Source organism: Carcharodon carcharias, chromosome 7 (assembly GCF_017639515.1).
Source record: "Carcharodon carcharias isolate sCarCar2 chromosome 7, sCarCar2.pri, whole genome shotgun sequence".
Classification (NCBI taxonomy): domain Eukaryota; kingdom Metazoa; phylum Chordata; class Chondrichthyes; order Lamniformes; family Lamnidae; genus Carcharodon; species Carcharodon carcharias.
The window spans coordinates 78879796-78896238 of NC_054473.1; the positions used below are offsets into that span (position 1 = coordinate 78879796).

The 16443-nt window shown below is 43.8% G+C and overlaps 1 protein-coding gene across 1 annotated transcript in view; it reads left to right on the forward strand.

Moving 5' to 3' along the window:
• dnah1 (dynein, axonemal, heavy chain 1) overlaps positions 1-16443 on the forward strand; it is a 524711-nt gene that overhangs the window by 412589 nt on the left and 95679 nt on the right. Inside the window, exons 54-58 of the mRNA XM_041191637.1 lie at positions 3973-4164; positions 7319-7486; positions 9661-9852; positions 13041-13172; positions 15361-15486. Of these exons, the coding sequence (XP_041047571.1) occupies positions 3973-4164; positions 7319-7486; positions 9661-9852; positions 13041-13172; positions 15361-15486 (810 nt within the window). The remainder of the gene's footprint in view (positions 1-3972; positions 4165-7318; positions 7487-9660; positions 9853-13040; positions 13173-15360; positions 15487-16443) is intronic.

Genomic DNA, 16443 nt, shown 5'->3' on the forward strand with positions numbered 1-16443 from the left:
GTCAGATGATGGGCCTCTGGATTTGGTCATGTCACAAGAGCTGCAAAAGCAAGCCCAGGAACATCAGGAAGAGATGTCAGCTGCTCTCCTCAGATTGCAAGGCATGATGGAGGTGTCCATCCACCTTCAGGCTGAGGCGATGGTGTGTTGGCATCACTGCATGCCAACACACCGAGGTTAACACTGGTAGGATGGCGGCCACCATGGAGACCTTGGACGTCGCTCCTGCACTGCTGCGTGGGCTGAACTCCATCGCAGACGCCATAGTTGGCCTCCAACAGTGTGTATGCAAGAGGGGTGTGGGCCAGCTCGATCTCACTCCAGCTACCCCTTCTCCTCAAGGACTTAGCCAGGGGCCCTTGGGCATCTATAGGGACCAGGATCAGCAGGTGCTCACCCCGGGGCCATCTACCAAGGTGACTCCCAGAGTGTTCGGCCCATCCGAATCCCCACTTCCTATGACCCCAGCAGTTCCAGCTCCCCGTTCGAGGAAGGTGCCTCTGCCACACAGCAGGTCCTCAAAAGCAGGCTGGGGCTCTTCAGGTCTCGGCCCTCCGGAGGACACTCGTTAAGGTTATCACAGACAGGGCATGGCAGTCAGCAGGCTGTCTGCTCCTCTGCTGTAATGTCCAGGGAGTACCAAGACATGGTGGCAAGGTTAAGAAGGTGAAGATGTAGTTGTACAGCCTGGGACAGGTGCTAATCACTTGTACATAATGTTCACTACTGTCAATAAACACCCAAGAATGTCTTCCTGCCCTTGGCTCTTGTTCTGATCAGCAGTGTTTGTGTCACTCAGATGTAAAACCTTTCTACACAAGATAAAGGCAGGTGTCTCAGGGCCTCTTCCCTTGGCTTTGTGCAATCTTCAGACCAAAGTGATGGTCCAGCCTCACACTCCCTGGATACATTACTGATGCCTGCACCTCGTGATGTCTGCACCTCGATGGTGCTTGTCATTTCTGCCAGAATGTCGTGGGCAGGCATTACAGAGTTCTGTCATATTCTCTGTGCGCTCACATCTCCTTTAAGGTGGTGCTGGCCCCCATCTCTTCAGCATCTGTGACCAGTGACGCTGTGCTCCTTAAGGGCTCAGGTGCTGAAGGCAAATAAAGGATCAGATGTTTTTAAGGTTTCATGGCTGCATCTCTATGATATGGCCCTGATCACAGAGCTCAAGCAAGCTGCCCTCAGCCAAAAAGAATTCAGACATTCACAGAGGCTATGTGAAGATCTATGCAGTATCCTCACTGTGTGTTGTCATCATTCTCCTGTGATTGAGTGACTATTAGGGCCTCACTGCATCTCCATGACAGGAGCATTATCACAGAGGGCATGTGCACTGCCATAAGCCAGACTGGAGTTAAACATTCATAGATGCAATGTGAGGATCTTATGGTGTCTCCTCACTGCATGTCATCATCATCCTCCACGAATCTAGCAACTAGGAGGGCCTCCCAAGTGTGCCTGTCTTGTCTGGCCAGTGCAAGGGCCTCATCGCCGTCAATGGTGCCTTCGAGGACCTCCTCATCCTATTCACCATCGACATCCTCATCGGTGGAGACCTCCAGCTGCTCCTCAGCCAGGTCCTCTCCCTGTTGCAGCAACAGGTTGTAAAGGGCGCAGCAGGTGGTGACGATGCACGACACCCTCTGTGGACTATATTGCAGGGCTACACCAGACCCATCTAGGCACCAGAACCTCATTTTCAGCATCCCGATGGTTTGCTCCACCAAGTTGCAAATTGCAGCATGAGCCTCATTATACCTTCACTCTGCTGCAGTCTAAGGCTACACACGTGTCATCAGCCATCCTCTGCAGGTAGCCATTGTCCCCGGGGAGCCATCCCTGCAGCCTGTGGGCCCTGGAAGACGTCAGGGATCTGTGACCAACTGAGAATGTAGGAGTCGTGCACACTTCCAGGAAATGTGCGCATACCTGCAGGATGCATTTGTGGTGGTCGCACACTTGATACTCATTCAGCAAATGGAATCCCTTGTGGTTGATATAGTTGAACGCATGTTGCGACGGAGATCTGAGTGCAGTTGATGGCACCCTGCACCTGTGGGAAAACTAAGATCTGGGCAAATCCCATCGCTTTTGCATCCTGGCTGTCTTGGTCCCGGCAAAATGCATAAAGTTGTGTGCCCTTGCGAAGGTGGCATCCATGCTTCATGGATACATTTGTGCATGGAGGCTTGTGATATCCCACAGAGGTCACCTGTGGAGCCCTGAAAGAAGCCACTGGCATAGAAATTGAGCACTGCTGTTACTTTCACAGCCACTGGCAGTGGATGCCCTCCATGTCCATATGGTGCCATATCCTGCAGTAGCTGGCAGATGTGACTGACCAGTTCCCTAGACATGTGCAGTTTTTGGCGACACTGGTTCTTGGTCATCTGAAGGAATAAAAGATGTCCATACACCCTGGGTCTAACTAGATACTAACCAGCGATGGCTCGCTATAGCTCTTCGGCAGCGTGTATGGGTGGCCCAGCCGCCCCTTCTTCCAGACGGTTCTGCTCCTCCCTCTGCATAGCCAGGCACCTCAGTCGCTCTCATCTCTGTTGTCTTCGCTCTCTATATGTCACATGGCAGACAGCTAGTTCACCAGGCTGCTTGTTCCTGATGTATTCCTCCTACAGAATGAAAGAGAGAGAGATGCATGGGTTAGCATGGCTGTGCTAAGAACCTCTCTTGGTTAATTCTGAAGGCCCCTTAACGCATCCCGGAGAGTGCTGGCCACCAATTGGATGGCCAGAGAAATGTGTGCTGCATAGCTGCCCGAAACCCCACCTTCCTCCACCCCCTTCCACCTGACTGACTGGCGGCAGCTTTGCCCGTTAGACTATATGCTGTGCTCTCAGCTCAGGTTGCAGGCACTCTTCTAACCCACGCCGCAAAGCTGCACTGTTAACTTGAACCTTGCAGGGGACTGGTCCAAACCGGGATGATGACATTGCAAGAGGCTGTGAGTGCCTCCACCAGTGACTGCTCCTTGGCCAACTGTAGCGAGGAGATCGCACAACGTGCCCAGTTGTCCATCTGATCTGCAGTCCACTAAAACGCTCTTATTTGCAGTCTGTGCCCAAGAAGTGAAAAGCTCTGGAGCATTTGGTGGCACTTTGATGCCTCTGCATTGCTTGAGTGGGCAGATAAGCTAGAAGCCCGACTCCAATCATAGCAATGTGGCTGCACCTGAGCTGTCTCAGCTGCAGAGGAATGATGACCGCTTCCCTCGGCCACCCCCCCATCGCTTTTGCATCTTCTGCACATGCTTGTGCGCTACCTGCAACCGCAGGGCAGCCTGCCCCCCATCCCCAAAGTCACCTCAACCACAGGGCAGCCTTTGCCCCCGCACCCCCCCCCAAAGTCACCTCAACAGCAGGGCAGCCTTTGTCTTGCCACCACCCCCATGCGCTTCAACTTTGAAGTCCAACAGGTGTCCTTCGCAAGCACTCCGCAACATTACTGTGCACTCGGCTCCGAGATCCCCTCAAAGTGCAGCCCGCCAAGTGCACGCCCTTTATATGCTGTTGTGAAACACGTTGGCATGCAATCACATCGTCATGGACGGACGATCCAGTGGGGTGGGGTGGGGCGGGGGTGCAGTGAGAACGGGGGCTGGCTTTTTAATGATATGCTGATGTACTACAATGAGGCCCCGTTGTCTGATGGTGAGAAACAACCTGCCATTGAGTGGATAATCACAAACTGGTTTCACAATGTCATGAAACCGATTTTTGGCCTTCTCGCCATATTGTCCACTCATACCAACAAGCACACCTGACACCAGCGGCCACGTACAATTCCACCCAACATTTCAGATCGATGACTCTTCATCCTTCCCAGCGTTTGCTGTTTTTATTTCAAATTCCCAGCATCTCCAGTATTTTGCTTTTAATAAAAATAATCATGTATTTTCAAAAGATTGAGCCAGTGATGATAACTTTACTTATACTGTGCATACAGGTACGAGGCATGCAACGTCCTCCAGTTGGTGTGAAGTTGGTGATTGAAGCAGTTTGTATTATGAAGGGAATTAAGCCAAAGAAAGTCGCAGGAGAAAAACCAGGCACTAAAGTAGATGACTATTGGGAACCAGGAAAAGGGCTTTTGCAGGACCCAGCCAAGTTCTTGGAGAGCTTATTCAAATACGATAAGGTATTTTTTGTGTCCTGTTCTTTATGCGGTTGTTTCTGTTGCCTTTATCTTCAGTTTAGCTTAACTGCAATCAGGGAAACAATGATCCAACTAGAAATAATCCAGGAAAATGGAACAGATGCAAACTTTGAAGATAAAGAGACTAAAATTAGCCCACTGTGAATTATTCAAAATGGCTCCTATCTGTGTGGGGCTCAGGTAATTTAGCACAGCCCAAGAAGCACTGATACATGGGCATTGAGCTCAGTTGAAGCAATAAATGCCTTTGAATAAATACTTGCCTTGGTTGGGTGATGGTTGAAAAGTCCATCCCTGACATTGTAACGGTGAGTAAATCTCCATACTGTTCAGAGATCTATGGGATAATATGTGCCCTTGCTTTGTAGCACCCTGTCATGGAGATGAGCCAACCTTGAGGGAAATGAAACAAACTGTGCCTCAAAATATCAGAGTCACTTACATCACAGCACCAGGATCTGGTAGTCAAAATGAATGAGACCGCCCAGTTCTGGGATTTTCTATTGTGCACTAAAGTCAGAAAGAATGGCCAAAGAATATTTTTATAAGATTTATGTAAACACTTAAAAGCAGACTTCACAAAATCACAGAAATTTTACAGCACAGAAGGAGGTCATTCGACCCATGTCTGTGCTAGATCACCAAAGGAGCAATTTACCTTGTGCCACTCCCCAGCCCTGCATATTCTTCCTTTTCAGTTAATAATACTATTCCCTCTTAAATGCCTTGATTGAACCTACCTCCAGCACACTCTCAGGCAGTGCATTCCAGATCTTAACTACACGTTGTGTGAAAAAGTTTTTCCTCATGTCTCCATTGCTTTTTTTGCCAATTACCTTAAATTTGTGCCCTCTTCCTCCTGATGCTTACACCAATTGCAACCATTTTTCCCTATTTGTCCAGACCCCTCCTGATTTTGTATACCTCTATCAAATCTCTCAACTTTCTCTTCAAAGAAAACAGTCCAACCTCTCCAATCTATCAACATAGTTAAGTTCCTCATCCCTGTAACTATTTTTGTGAATTTTTTCTGCACTCTCTCTAATGCCTTCACATCTTTCCTAAAGTGTGGCACCCAGAACTAGACACAATACTCCAGTTACAGCTGAACCAATGTTCTATGCAAGTTCAACATAACCTCCTTGCTTTTGTAATCTATGCCCCGATTAGTAAAGCCTAGGATGCTGTATGCTTTATTAACCGCGCTTTCAACCTGTCCTACCACTTTGAATGACTTAACCACATTAACAGGGACCCAGGTCCCTCTGCTCCTGTACCCCTTTTAGAATTGTACCCTTTATTTCATATTGTGTCTCCCTGTTCTTCCTACCAAAATTAATCACTCCACAATTCTCTGATTTATTTCATCTGCCACTCGTTCACCCATTCCACCAACCTAACAATGTCCTTTTGAAGTTCTGCACTATCCTCTTCACTGTTCACAATCCTTTCAAGTTTTGTATCATCTGCAAATTTTGAAACTGTGCCCCGTACACCAAGGCATAGGTCATTAATATATATTTGGAAGAACCAAGGTCCTAACACCGACCCCTGGGGAACTCCATACAAACATTCCTCCAGTCCAAAAGACATCCATTAGTCATTACCCTCCATTTCCTGTCACTCAGCCAATTTTGTATCCATTACTACCATCCATTTTATTCCATGAGCTACAACTTTGCTCATAAGCCTGTTGTGCAGCACTTTATCAAATGTCTTTTGGAAGTCCAAGTACACCACATCAACAGCATTACCCTCATCAAACTGCTCTGTCACCTCATCAAAATACTCAAGCAAGTTAGTTAAACATGATTTACCCTTAACAAATCTATGCTTAATTAACCTGCATTTGGTCAAGTTGACTATTAATTTTGTCCCAGATTATCATTTCTTGAAGCTTCCCCACTATTGATGTTAAACTGGCTGGCCTGTAGTTGCTGGGCTTATCTTTACACCCTTTTTTGAACAAGGGTTTAACATTTGCAATTCTCCAGTTCTCTGGCACCACACTCAAGTCTAAGGAAGACTGGAAAATTATGGCCAGCACCTCTGCAATTTCCATTCTCACTTCCCTCAGTAACCTTGGATGCATCTCATCTGGCCCTAGTGCCTTGTGAACTTTAAATTCACAGACAGCCTATCCAATACCTCAACAATTTTAAACCATTCAAGTTTCTGATTTACCTCCTCTTTCATCATGACCTGTGCAGCATCTTTTTCCATGGTTAAGACAGTCACAAAGTATTTATTTAAAACCTCAGCCATGCCCCGTGCTTACATGCATAAATCTCCTTTTTGGTCCTTAATCAGCCCCACTCTGCTTTTTAGCCACATGTTTACCATTTATATGCCTAAAGAAGTCTTTTGGATTCCCTTTTAAGTTAGCTGCCAGTTTCCTACATTAAAGATGCTATATATATATTTATATACAAATTGCTTATGTGAGCCCAGACAATAAGCCCCCATGGGGCATAGGGCATGAATTACAGTCAGTCCTCACTCAATATGCTTTTTGGCATTAGAAATTGAATACTGCATGGTTGAGTGAGAAAAGTAACACATGTTGTCCATTCATTAGTTTAATATCATCATATCATTTCATCCTGATCTATGGATACAACTGAGCTTCATAGCACCATCCTTCTTACCATAATTATAATATATCATAAATAAATTCAGTCTGGAATTCAGGAAAAACTTCATTACCCAGGGAATGTTTAGAACGTGGAACTTGCTACCATAAGGAGCAACTAAAACAAATACATAAATGCATTTAAAGAGAAGCTGGACAAGTGTGTATGGGAGAAAGAAACAGAGGGTTATGCTGAAAGCATGAGTTGAAGTAAAGTGGAAGGGAGCTCATATGCAGCATAAGCACCAGCACAGACCAGTTGGGCCAAATGGCCTAATTCTGTGCTGTATATTCTATGTAATTTTCCAGCGCTCAGATTCTGTGGTGTTCTAACAGATAAAATCCCTTCCCCTCCACCACCACCTAGAAAAGGCATAAATGGCTTTTGGCGCTGTTTCTGCAGGAGTTAGAACAGGAGATCTGGAGAACCCATTAAGTTTCTAAACCTCTGTTTCTTTATATAAATGTAGTCAGTAATTGTCAGGCATCCTTATATCTTACCAGGATAACATTCCCGATTCTATAATCAAATCGATCCAACCATACATTGACAATGACGACTTCATGCCTGCTGCTATTGCCAAGGTTTCAAAAGCCTGTACTTCCATTTGCCAGTGGGTTCGGGCCATGCACAAGTACCATTTCATCGCTAAAGCTGTGGAACCTAAAAGGGTACGTACCATCACTTGTTATCTTTTTAAAGCTGTGTCCCAGATGTTTCAGGCAGGCTTGAATATAGATTGATAATAGATAAATGGTTTGTATTCTTGTCCCCTTCAACTTCTTTCCTCTTCAGAAGACAATGACCTCTTATTAGCTAGTTTGTCAGGTGACAGTTACCTAATGGTGCCTCATCCAAGTGCATGCAGATAGAGAGTTAGAGTTGGTAGCTTATTTGACAACGGTAAGCCTCACAAGCAAGTCCAATCCCATCTGCATCCAATGCCCATTGGGTCACTTGGTAGTAATCAAGAGGAGGAATCTTACCTGACCACCTTCCCTCTGCCTAGCTTAATCTAGGCAATCTGAGGATGGTTGTTGCACTCCAAATCCTGCCCCTGGTTGAAACCTGCTGTGGGCTTCCTGTGCGGGGGTGTGGAGGGAATCCCCATCTGTCAAAGTGCGCTCTTTCGCGCATGCGCATGAAAGAGCACACAGCTCCCTGAGGCAAAGCCCTGTCTCAGGGAGATTCGTGAGAGGTAAGTAAACTCTAAAGATAGATAAATATTAAAATTATTAACACGTCCCCCTCATGTGACAATGTCACACAAGATGGGACATGTTAATAATAAACACATAAAATTTATTAAATTTTTAAAAAAACTGACGTGAAATTTCATCCTGCCAGTGGATCATTAACAATCTGCAGCCTGCTGGGGCTCCTGGCCTGCCCGCCAGCCTTAAGGTTGGCCGGGCAGGGTGTTTAATAAGGTTAATTGACCATTGACAGGTCGGCGGGCGGACAACTGATTTCGCTGTCCGCCTGCCTTCGTGAATATTTAAAGGGACTGGGATGACGTCAGGGGTTCCTCCCCATGTCATCCTGCGTCATTTTCCCCTCGGCAAGTGGGCCCCGCCCCCAAATCGCCGAGGGGAAAATCCTGGCCAAAATGTGTACCGTTCACATTTCTGCCTCAGTAATGAATCATCATAATAAGGGGACAGATTTATGCCTTTAATTGTAACTGACAGCAATTCCTACCTCAAACTAAAATAACTAAATGAAATAGTCAATTTGTGTGGGAATATTGATTTGAGTGTTTTTTTTTGTTATTTTCCATGTAACATAGACTAAACTCCCTGAGTTGTTGATAAGATCTGGTTAGGAACCAATGACATTTTGTTTACAGTCGACAAAGTTTGAGATTTAAGACACTTGCTCAGTGAATAAAGCCACAAGATTTCATGTTTTGAACAAACAAAAATAAACTCTACTACACAACGTCAGAAAGATAAAACAATTTCCAATCTTATACTCTGACACTCAGGGTAAGTATGAGGTACATGTGAATTAACAAGTCAACTGTGGTCAAACACACCACACTACACAATAAATGACAGATGCAACCAAGACAGAATCTATGGATTTCTCAACAATCCACCCAGACGTGAGTAACGTTGTGAGTCAACCAGTCTCACTGAAACTCTCTCACGAGGGATTCCAGTCTTCACCTTCAAAGATCTAACCTGGCAATTCTCTCCAAAAGTCACTCCAACTCAGATGGCATGAACAATGGCCCACCTCACAGGTTTTCAATCTCATATTCCGAGATTCCCTTTTCCTGGATTCCCGAGTATACACTGAAACACCAACTCATAAGCACAACTTTAGCTCTTCAGTTGCCAAGCAGAACACTACAGCTCCAAAGGGATACCTTTGTCCCAACAGCCGGCAGCATCGAGTCACCAACTATCGGCTGCCTTCTTGCATCTTCAGGCTTTCTCCTGAGCCCTCATCAATTACCAGGCTTCCCTTGAGCCCGCTTCACTTAAAGTCTGCTACCCACAGCCCTTACCCTGTTTGGAGCCTATTTTCTTTGCTCCTCTCTTTTTAACTGAACTAGGACCTCTTCTTGTCCCTGTCCCCTCTCTGGGACTCTTATTTTGGGACCTGGTGTGTTCATGTGCAAAAGTTCTGACGTCCGTTGAGAATCGAAGTTCCCACCCTCCACTCTTAACAAGGTAAGTATAGTTTTCATAACAGTATGCAGGATAATAGTCCAGATAAATTGCAATATTATAACAATACATGAGACATATATCATACTAAAAGATCTGTGCAATTCTAAAGCACAGCATATGAATAACAGATTAACAAATGATTTGTTTACCTTTTTTTTGCACAGCAAGCTCTCCGTGAAGCTCAGGAAGATCTGGATGTGACTCAGAAGATCCTAGAGGAAGCAAAGGGCCGTTTGGAAGATGTGGAACTTGGAATAGCTGCTCTTGAAGCAAAATACCTGGATTGTGTAACAAAGAAAGAAGAGCTAGAAAATAAATGTGAGCAATGTGAGCAGAGACTAATCAGAGCTGATAAGGTAATAAGACACACAGTTCTATTTTTCACCCATTGTGTTAGCGTGAGGAACTCTACCCTAAACATGGGCAAAGTCCAGTGCTTAAACAGTTCTTCAGCTTCGTGAGAATGTAAACTAACCAATTGCAGCATGGTAATGTTGCAAAAGGCTTTAGCACTGATCAATCTAATTGTATCCAACCTGTCTAGTCATTGCCAGAACAACTGTAGGCATGGCCACCCTACCCACCTCTGCACTATTACCTGCTGGAGTCCTAATGGGCGTATCTGCATGTTGCTCCTTGGTGACATCATTCAAAGACATAAGAAAAGGTTCCTCGCATACGTTGATGATACCCAACTCTGCCTCACCACCTGCCCCAACATCTCCCCTTTCTGGTGTCAGACTGTTTGTCCAACATTGTTAAACATTGCAAAGATCAAAGCCATTGCCTCTGGCTCCCACTGCTTTATTTTCCCTCCCAGCCCTGTCTCAGGTTGAACCAGATCACTCTCAATCTGTGACCTATGTTACCCTAAGCTCAGCTTCCAAGCCATATCTTGCCCATCATAAATATCACCTACTCCATCTCAAGGACTTCACCTTATGGAACCCCTATCTCAGCCCAACTCTACTGCTGAAATTTTCATTTATGCTTTTGTCATCTCAGACTCCAAGGAATTTCTTGGCCTTCTTCTGCCTGAAGTAAGTTTGATATTCTAAAATTAGTGTCAGGCAAAATGTCACCCCTGTCTTTTCTACACCCAGAAATTCATCCTGCATATTTACTGAACCCCTTTACCAGATCTACTGAAGAACAAAAAAATGGGAGCAGTCAGCCATTTGGCCACTCAAGCCTGTTCTGCCACTCATTAGACATTACCAACTCCAAAATAGCCTGTTCCTTGGTTGGTTCCAGAATGTATTGTTCTAAGAAATTGTCCAAAATACACTCTATGAACACGTCCTCAAGGTTACCTTTGCCAATTTGACTTGAACAATCTATAAGATTAAAATCACCCACAATTATTGCAGTTTCTGTTTTACAAGCCCCATTATTTATTGATATATACTTTGTCCTACAATTTAGCTACTGTTAAACTGTATACAAACTACTTCTTTCCCTTGGTATTTTTAATCTCCCTCCAAACTGATTCCGCATCTTGATCTTTCAAACCAAGATCATTTCCCGCTACTATACAGATCTCATCCTTTATTAACAGAATTACCCCACTTTCCTTTCCTTTCTTTCTATCCTTCCAAAATGTCAAATACCCTTGAATATTCAGTTCCTAGCTTTGGTCACTTTGCAACCCCATCTCTGTAATGGCTATCATGTCATACCTACTTATTTCTATTTGTGCTATCAATTCATCCATCATGTTATGAATGCTGTAAGCATTCAGATAAAGAGCCTTTAATTCTGCACTTTTACCATTTTTTCCTTCTCTGACCCTATTTGCTGGTGCGCACTTGTGTTTCTACACTCTGTCCCTTCCTGTCACACTCTGATTATCATTCCCCGTATCGCACTATTGCCTTGTCCTTTCTCATTAACCATCTAGGGTCAGTTGAACAGGGCGGTGGGTGGGGTTACTACAGAACAGAAAAGCAAAAGAAAAACACTGCAGATGTTGAAAATATGAAATACAACAGAAAATGCTGGGAATACTCAGCAGCTCTGGCAGCATCTGTGGAAAGAGAAACAGATTATGGATTGAATTTTTAGCCCATGATGAGAGCTGGCACAGAGACAGGTGGACGTAGAATTTTGCGCTGCTGGCCACGGTGCTGGTTCCATCTACCACCCCACCAGGCCATTTTCCCAGAGGCAGAATGGGAGGGTAGCAGGGCTACCTGCCCACGTGGTACCTAACCAATACAAATATTTAATGGCCACTTAAGGCCAATTGTTGGAGGTCCCCAGAGGGTTTGGGGACAGTATAGCTGCTGGGAGGCAGCCTTCCAGTAGCAGAGCAGGGGTCCAGCACACCATGTAGACTTAGAAACCTCCCTGCCTGCCAGGCTTCAGCTGCAGTGACAGGCCGCCCAAAGTTTTTGTTTCTGACCTTAAATTTCTAACCTTTCCCAGCTCTGATGCAATAGGTTTGAGCCAGTGAAAGGCAGGAGGTTAGAAAGAAGAACAAGAAGAAAGGCCTGTAACAGGGAGGAGGGCAGGAAAAATTAAATGACAAGAAGTTTCATGGCACAAGGCCAAAAAGATTGATAATGGGACAAGTAAAGAAAAGATGTGTCTAGAGGAGATGTGAATGACAAGATCCTGAATAACTGCTGTCCAGAAGTGTAGTAAAGGAAATAAGAAAAAATTAAAAACAAATCAGCAAAGTAAAATTAAACAAAATGGGAGCAGAGGTTATAATCTAAAATTGTTGAACTCAATATTGAGTTCAGAAGGCTCTAAACTGGACACTTTACAAAGGGGCACAAACTAAAATAAATTAGAAAAGTAACTGAGAAACTGGACAATAATAAGATTGGGAAGAACTCTAAACTCTAAAATCGGGTGATTTGGGTCAGGCGACATGTAAAAATCTGAAACTCACCCCCAACCTGCCCACTTATGGTTTTAATGGAGGCAGGGTGGGAGTGAACAATTAAATACTCGCAGGAAGTTGATTCATTATTTAAATATTATAAAGAGGCTACGTGCCTCAGAATTAGCACACTTTTATTTAACCCTGCCCAGGCAGATTTCTCAGTCTTCGGTAAACCTGTCAACTAAAAAGAGCCAAGGAATGCTGGATCCAGAATATGTGCCTTCTTCTTACCTGCTAGATCCAGTTTACCTACTTCAAACCCCTGCAAATGGACATCTACCCCTCCCCAACCCTTCCAACCTCTTTCAAACTCCCTTTCCTAACTCTGTGGACAGTGGACAAACAGCAGATTAATGGACAGAGGAATGCCTTATCAACAATGCTAAGTAGTCAACCATTCGCTAATATCATCAGTAATCATTTCTAACCTAATGAACCTTGGCAATTGAGTAAAAGTTAAAAAAAGTTCAAATTTCTGATGCTACTTAATCATTCCTTTTAGCTGCTTTTGTAAATTGAGTAAAAATGTGAAGAGAAATATTGCCAATTATTTAAATTGTTATACCTCGTTATTTGTGAGGACAATTTGTTATTCTTCAGCATAAAATATTTTTCGGAGTTACTCCTTTTGCTCTATTTGGTTTTCCATAGTTATTAAATGGACTGTCTGATGAGAAAATCCGCTGGGAAGAAACTATCCAGGACCTGAACCACATGATCAATAACGTAGCGGGGGATGTGCTAATCGCAGGAGGGTATGTGGCTTATCTAGGTCCTTTCACGGTGAGTAATACAAAACCAGTTTACTTCAAACGAAGCTTGCCTGTAGCCCAGTAAGTGGGCTAATGTTCCTTAGGATAACTCCAGCACAGCATATTGCTGGGCACTTCCCTCCATCACTGTAATTTCTTGTACCAATGGGACATCAGAGGAACTCTTCCATCATTCACCTTGTGTAGTCTATACAACATAAACCATCAATTTCACAGTATACTTTTTTTAAAAATCACCTTAACAATAGGTACACGATATAAACAGATGACACCAAAATAGGTGGGAAAGTAAGTTGCAATGAAGCAATAAGAAATTTACAAATGGATATGGACAGGTTGGGTGAATGGGCCAAAATTTGGCAGATGGAGTTTAACGTGGATAAGTGTGAGGTTATCTATTTTGGTCGGAAGAATAAAAGGGCGACTTATTATTTAAATGGAGAGAAACTTCAGAATGCTTCAGTGCAGAGGGATCTGGGTGTCCTCGTGCATGAATCACATAAAACTAGTATGCAGGTACAGCAGGTAATAAGGAAGGCAAATGGAATTTTGGCATTTATTGCTAAAGGAATAGAGTATAAAAGTAGGGAAGTGTTGTTGCAACTGTACAAGGCATTGGTGAGACCGTACCTGGAGTACTGTGCGCAGTTTTAGTCCCCTTACTTGAGGAAGGATGTAGTTGCATTGGAGGCGGTTCAGAGGAGGTTCACTAGAATGATTCCAGAGATGCGGGGCTTGTCTTATTAAGAGAGATTGAACAGTTCAGGCCCATACTTGCTAGAGTTTAGAAGGATGAGAGGAGATCTAATTGAGGTATATAAGATGCTAAAAGGGATAGACAGAGGGCGGGAAATTGGAGTTGAGGCCGAAATGAGATCAGCCATGATCGTAATGAAGGGCGAAGCAGGCTCGAGGGGCTGAATTGCCTACTAAATTGCTCCTAGTTCTTAAGTTCTTATAAGCAGAATGCTCATCGGGATTCTCCATTTGGAGCACACAGCTCATTTAGCTTGAGATTTTAATAGGTTTGGAAAAACAGAGCTTTTCCTATCAGGTTTTAAGAGTTACTGAAGAAATGCATTAGCACAGCTTAGGAACTCCCAGTGTAAGTTAGTTATATCAAATAGTACAGAAGCTGAGTATTGCTGAAAAGAAGATACTTTTTTGTCGAAGCTTTTCATCTCATACTCAGCAGGACAATTTGTAAGAAAATACCAATGTCAGGGGAAACAACATATTTATACTGAATGGGAAGAGAATGGTTGGCAAGTGGACTCTGATGGTAGAGGCCTTGCCATGGAGAATGCAGTAGTGGGTAGTGACTGACAGTTAACTGCCAAGCATTGTTTGAAATTTAAACCGGGCAGCTTAACTCCGATTGATCAAGACACTGCCCTGGGGAATGAACCAGTGAATGGCTATCACATTTTGTTTAGCTAAAACAGGCACAACGTGTGTACATGTTCTTCCTGTCTGCAAAGAACAGGGCCCTGCGTATCAATATATGTAGCTTCCAGTACACACAAATGCACCATACTGCGTGCCCGACTGACAATCTTAAATTTTTGTCAGCGTAATTTTTAGCACAGAGGATTATTTAGCAAATGTTGTCCAATCATAGAATCACATCTAATGTTGGGCACTGTATTTTGAGTTTTGCAAGCACAGGCTGGTTGGGTACGATCCACACCTTGCCCATTGCGAATAGCGGAAGAGACATGCTGTTTGATACGATCTGCCAGTCTTTGGGACATATGGCCTACTTACCTAGCATCACACTGGCACTGAAATTCATACACCACATTACTCATTTGTATGATAGGCAGAACTTCTTTTTGGCTTGGTGGCAGCATGCTGTTAGTGGTGAATACCGCTCATGTTGCTACAGCATAGTAGCAGTGTGAAACAGCTAGCTTCACATGCTTGGCAGTGAACTGTCAGTCACCATCCACTAGTGCATTCTCCACGGCAACACCTCTACAAGTCACTTGCCAACCAATCAGCATTCTCTTCTCATATAGTATAAATATGTTGTTTCTCCTGACATTGGTATTTTCTTGCGAATTCTCCTGATGAGTGCAAGACAAAAGCTTTGACAAAATTATTTTTCAGCAATACTTAGTTATATCAGCTCATTTGGATTGTCCTTGTTACCACTGCATTGCTATTTTTTTAACATGCCCTAAATTAACTTTTAGGGAGAATATCGTGCAGCAATGAATGATGAATGGCTGAAAGAATTTGTTGTGCTTGGACTTCCACACACAAAAGAATCCAATCTGATTTTAACATTAGGAGACCCTGTGAAAATACGATCCTGGCAGGTAGGTCATTGTCATCCATTTTAATTTGGCAAAAGTCTGATAATTGGAAGTCCCAGAGGTAACTTGTTAAAGTTGCTTTATTGATAACTTGGTGATATACCTCAGTGGCATGCAAATTTAGTGCAGCTGGAAAATATAGGAAAGTATTCCATTTTGCACATCTAGCCCAGACTGGAAACACCAGAAGGAGGTAGCACTCTGTTCCACTGTGAGAAAAAGTCAGAGAGTGGGACATTTTAGCCTTTGCTCACATATTTCATTATGGGTGATTATAGAGACCTGGAAGTAAAATGCCTGCCAGTGAAGGGACCCCATGCATCACAGGCTTTTAATTTTAGGTGGGAGGATGAGCATTTTGACTTTGGACAACAGTGTGAAATATGCAACATCAGCTCGCTTACCCATTAAACACCTTTCTACTGAAGACAATAGAAATGGAAATTGGAAGAGGTATTTAATGGGTAGGGAAGGGGAGGGAGCTCAGGTCATGCCTTTTTCACCATCATCCAAAGTCAGAATTATGGGCCGTTCATTAATCAATGACCTGGCAAAATATTCTATGGCCAATATTGTTCAGTCAAAGAAACAAATCTGCAAATATAACAATCCACAGATTGAGTATAAAGTGGTTCTGCTGGGATAGTATCTACACATAGAATATTTCAAAATTTCTACACCATGTGCAATGGATCCCACAGTATCAATCTATACAACCTAGAAGCAAATGCTGCACAGATTGTCAGCTATTTTAATGCAGGCATGAACTCAATTTATTGGAAATGGGCTAATGAATCACCAAAATAATTCGATAAGGCTGGAAATTTAGCAGGCCAACAATGAGGCAGGCTTCACCTGAGGTGATGTTACTAGTGGAATGGAACTTTGTCTTGTATCCTCAGCTGAGCTGTCGAAGACATCGCAATGAGGTAATGAAACCTACATCTACTTCTGAATTAG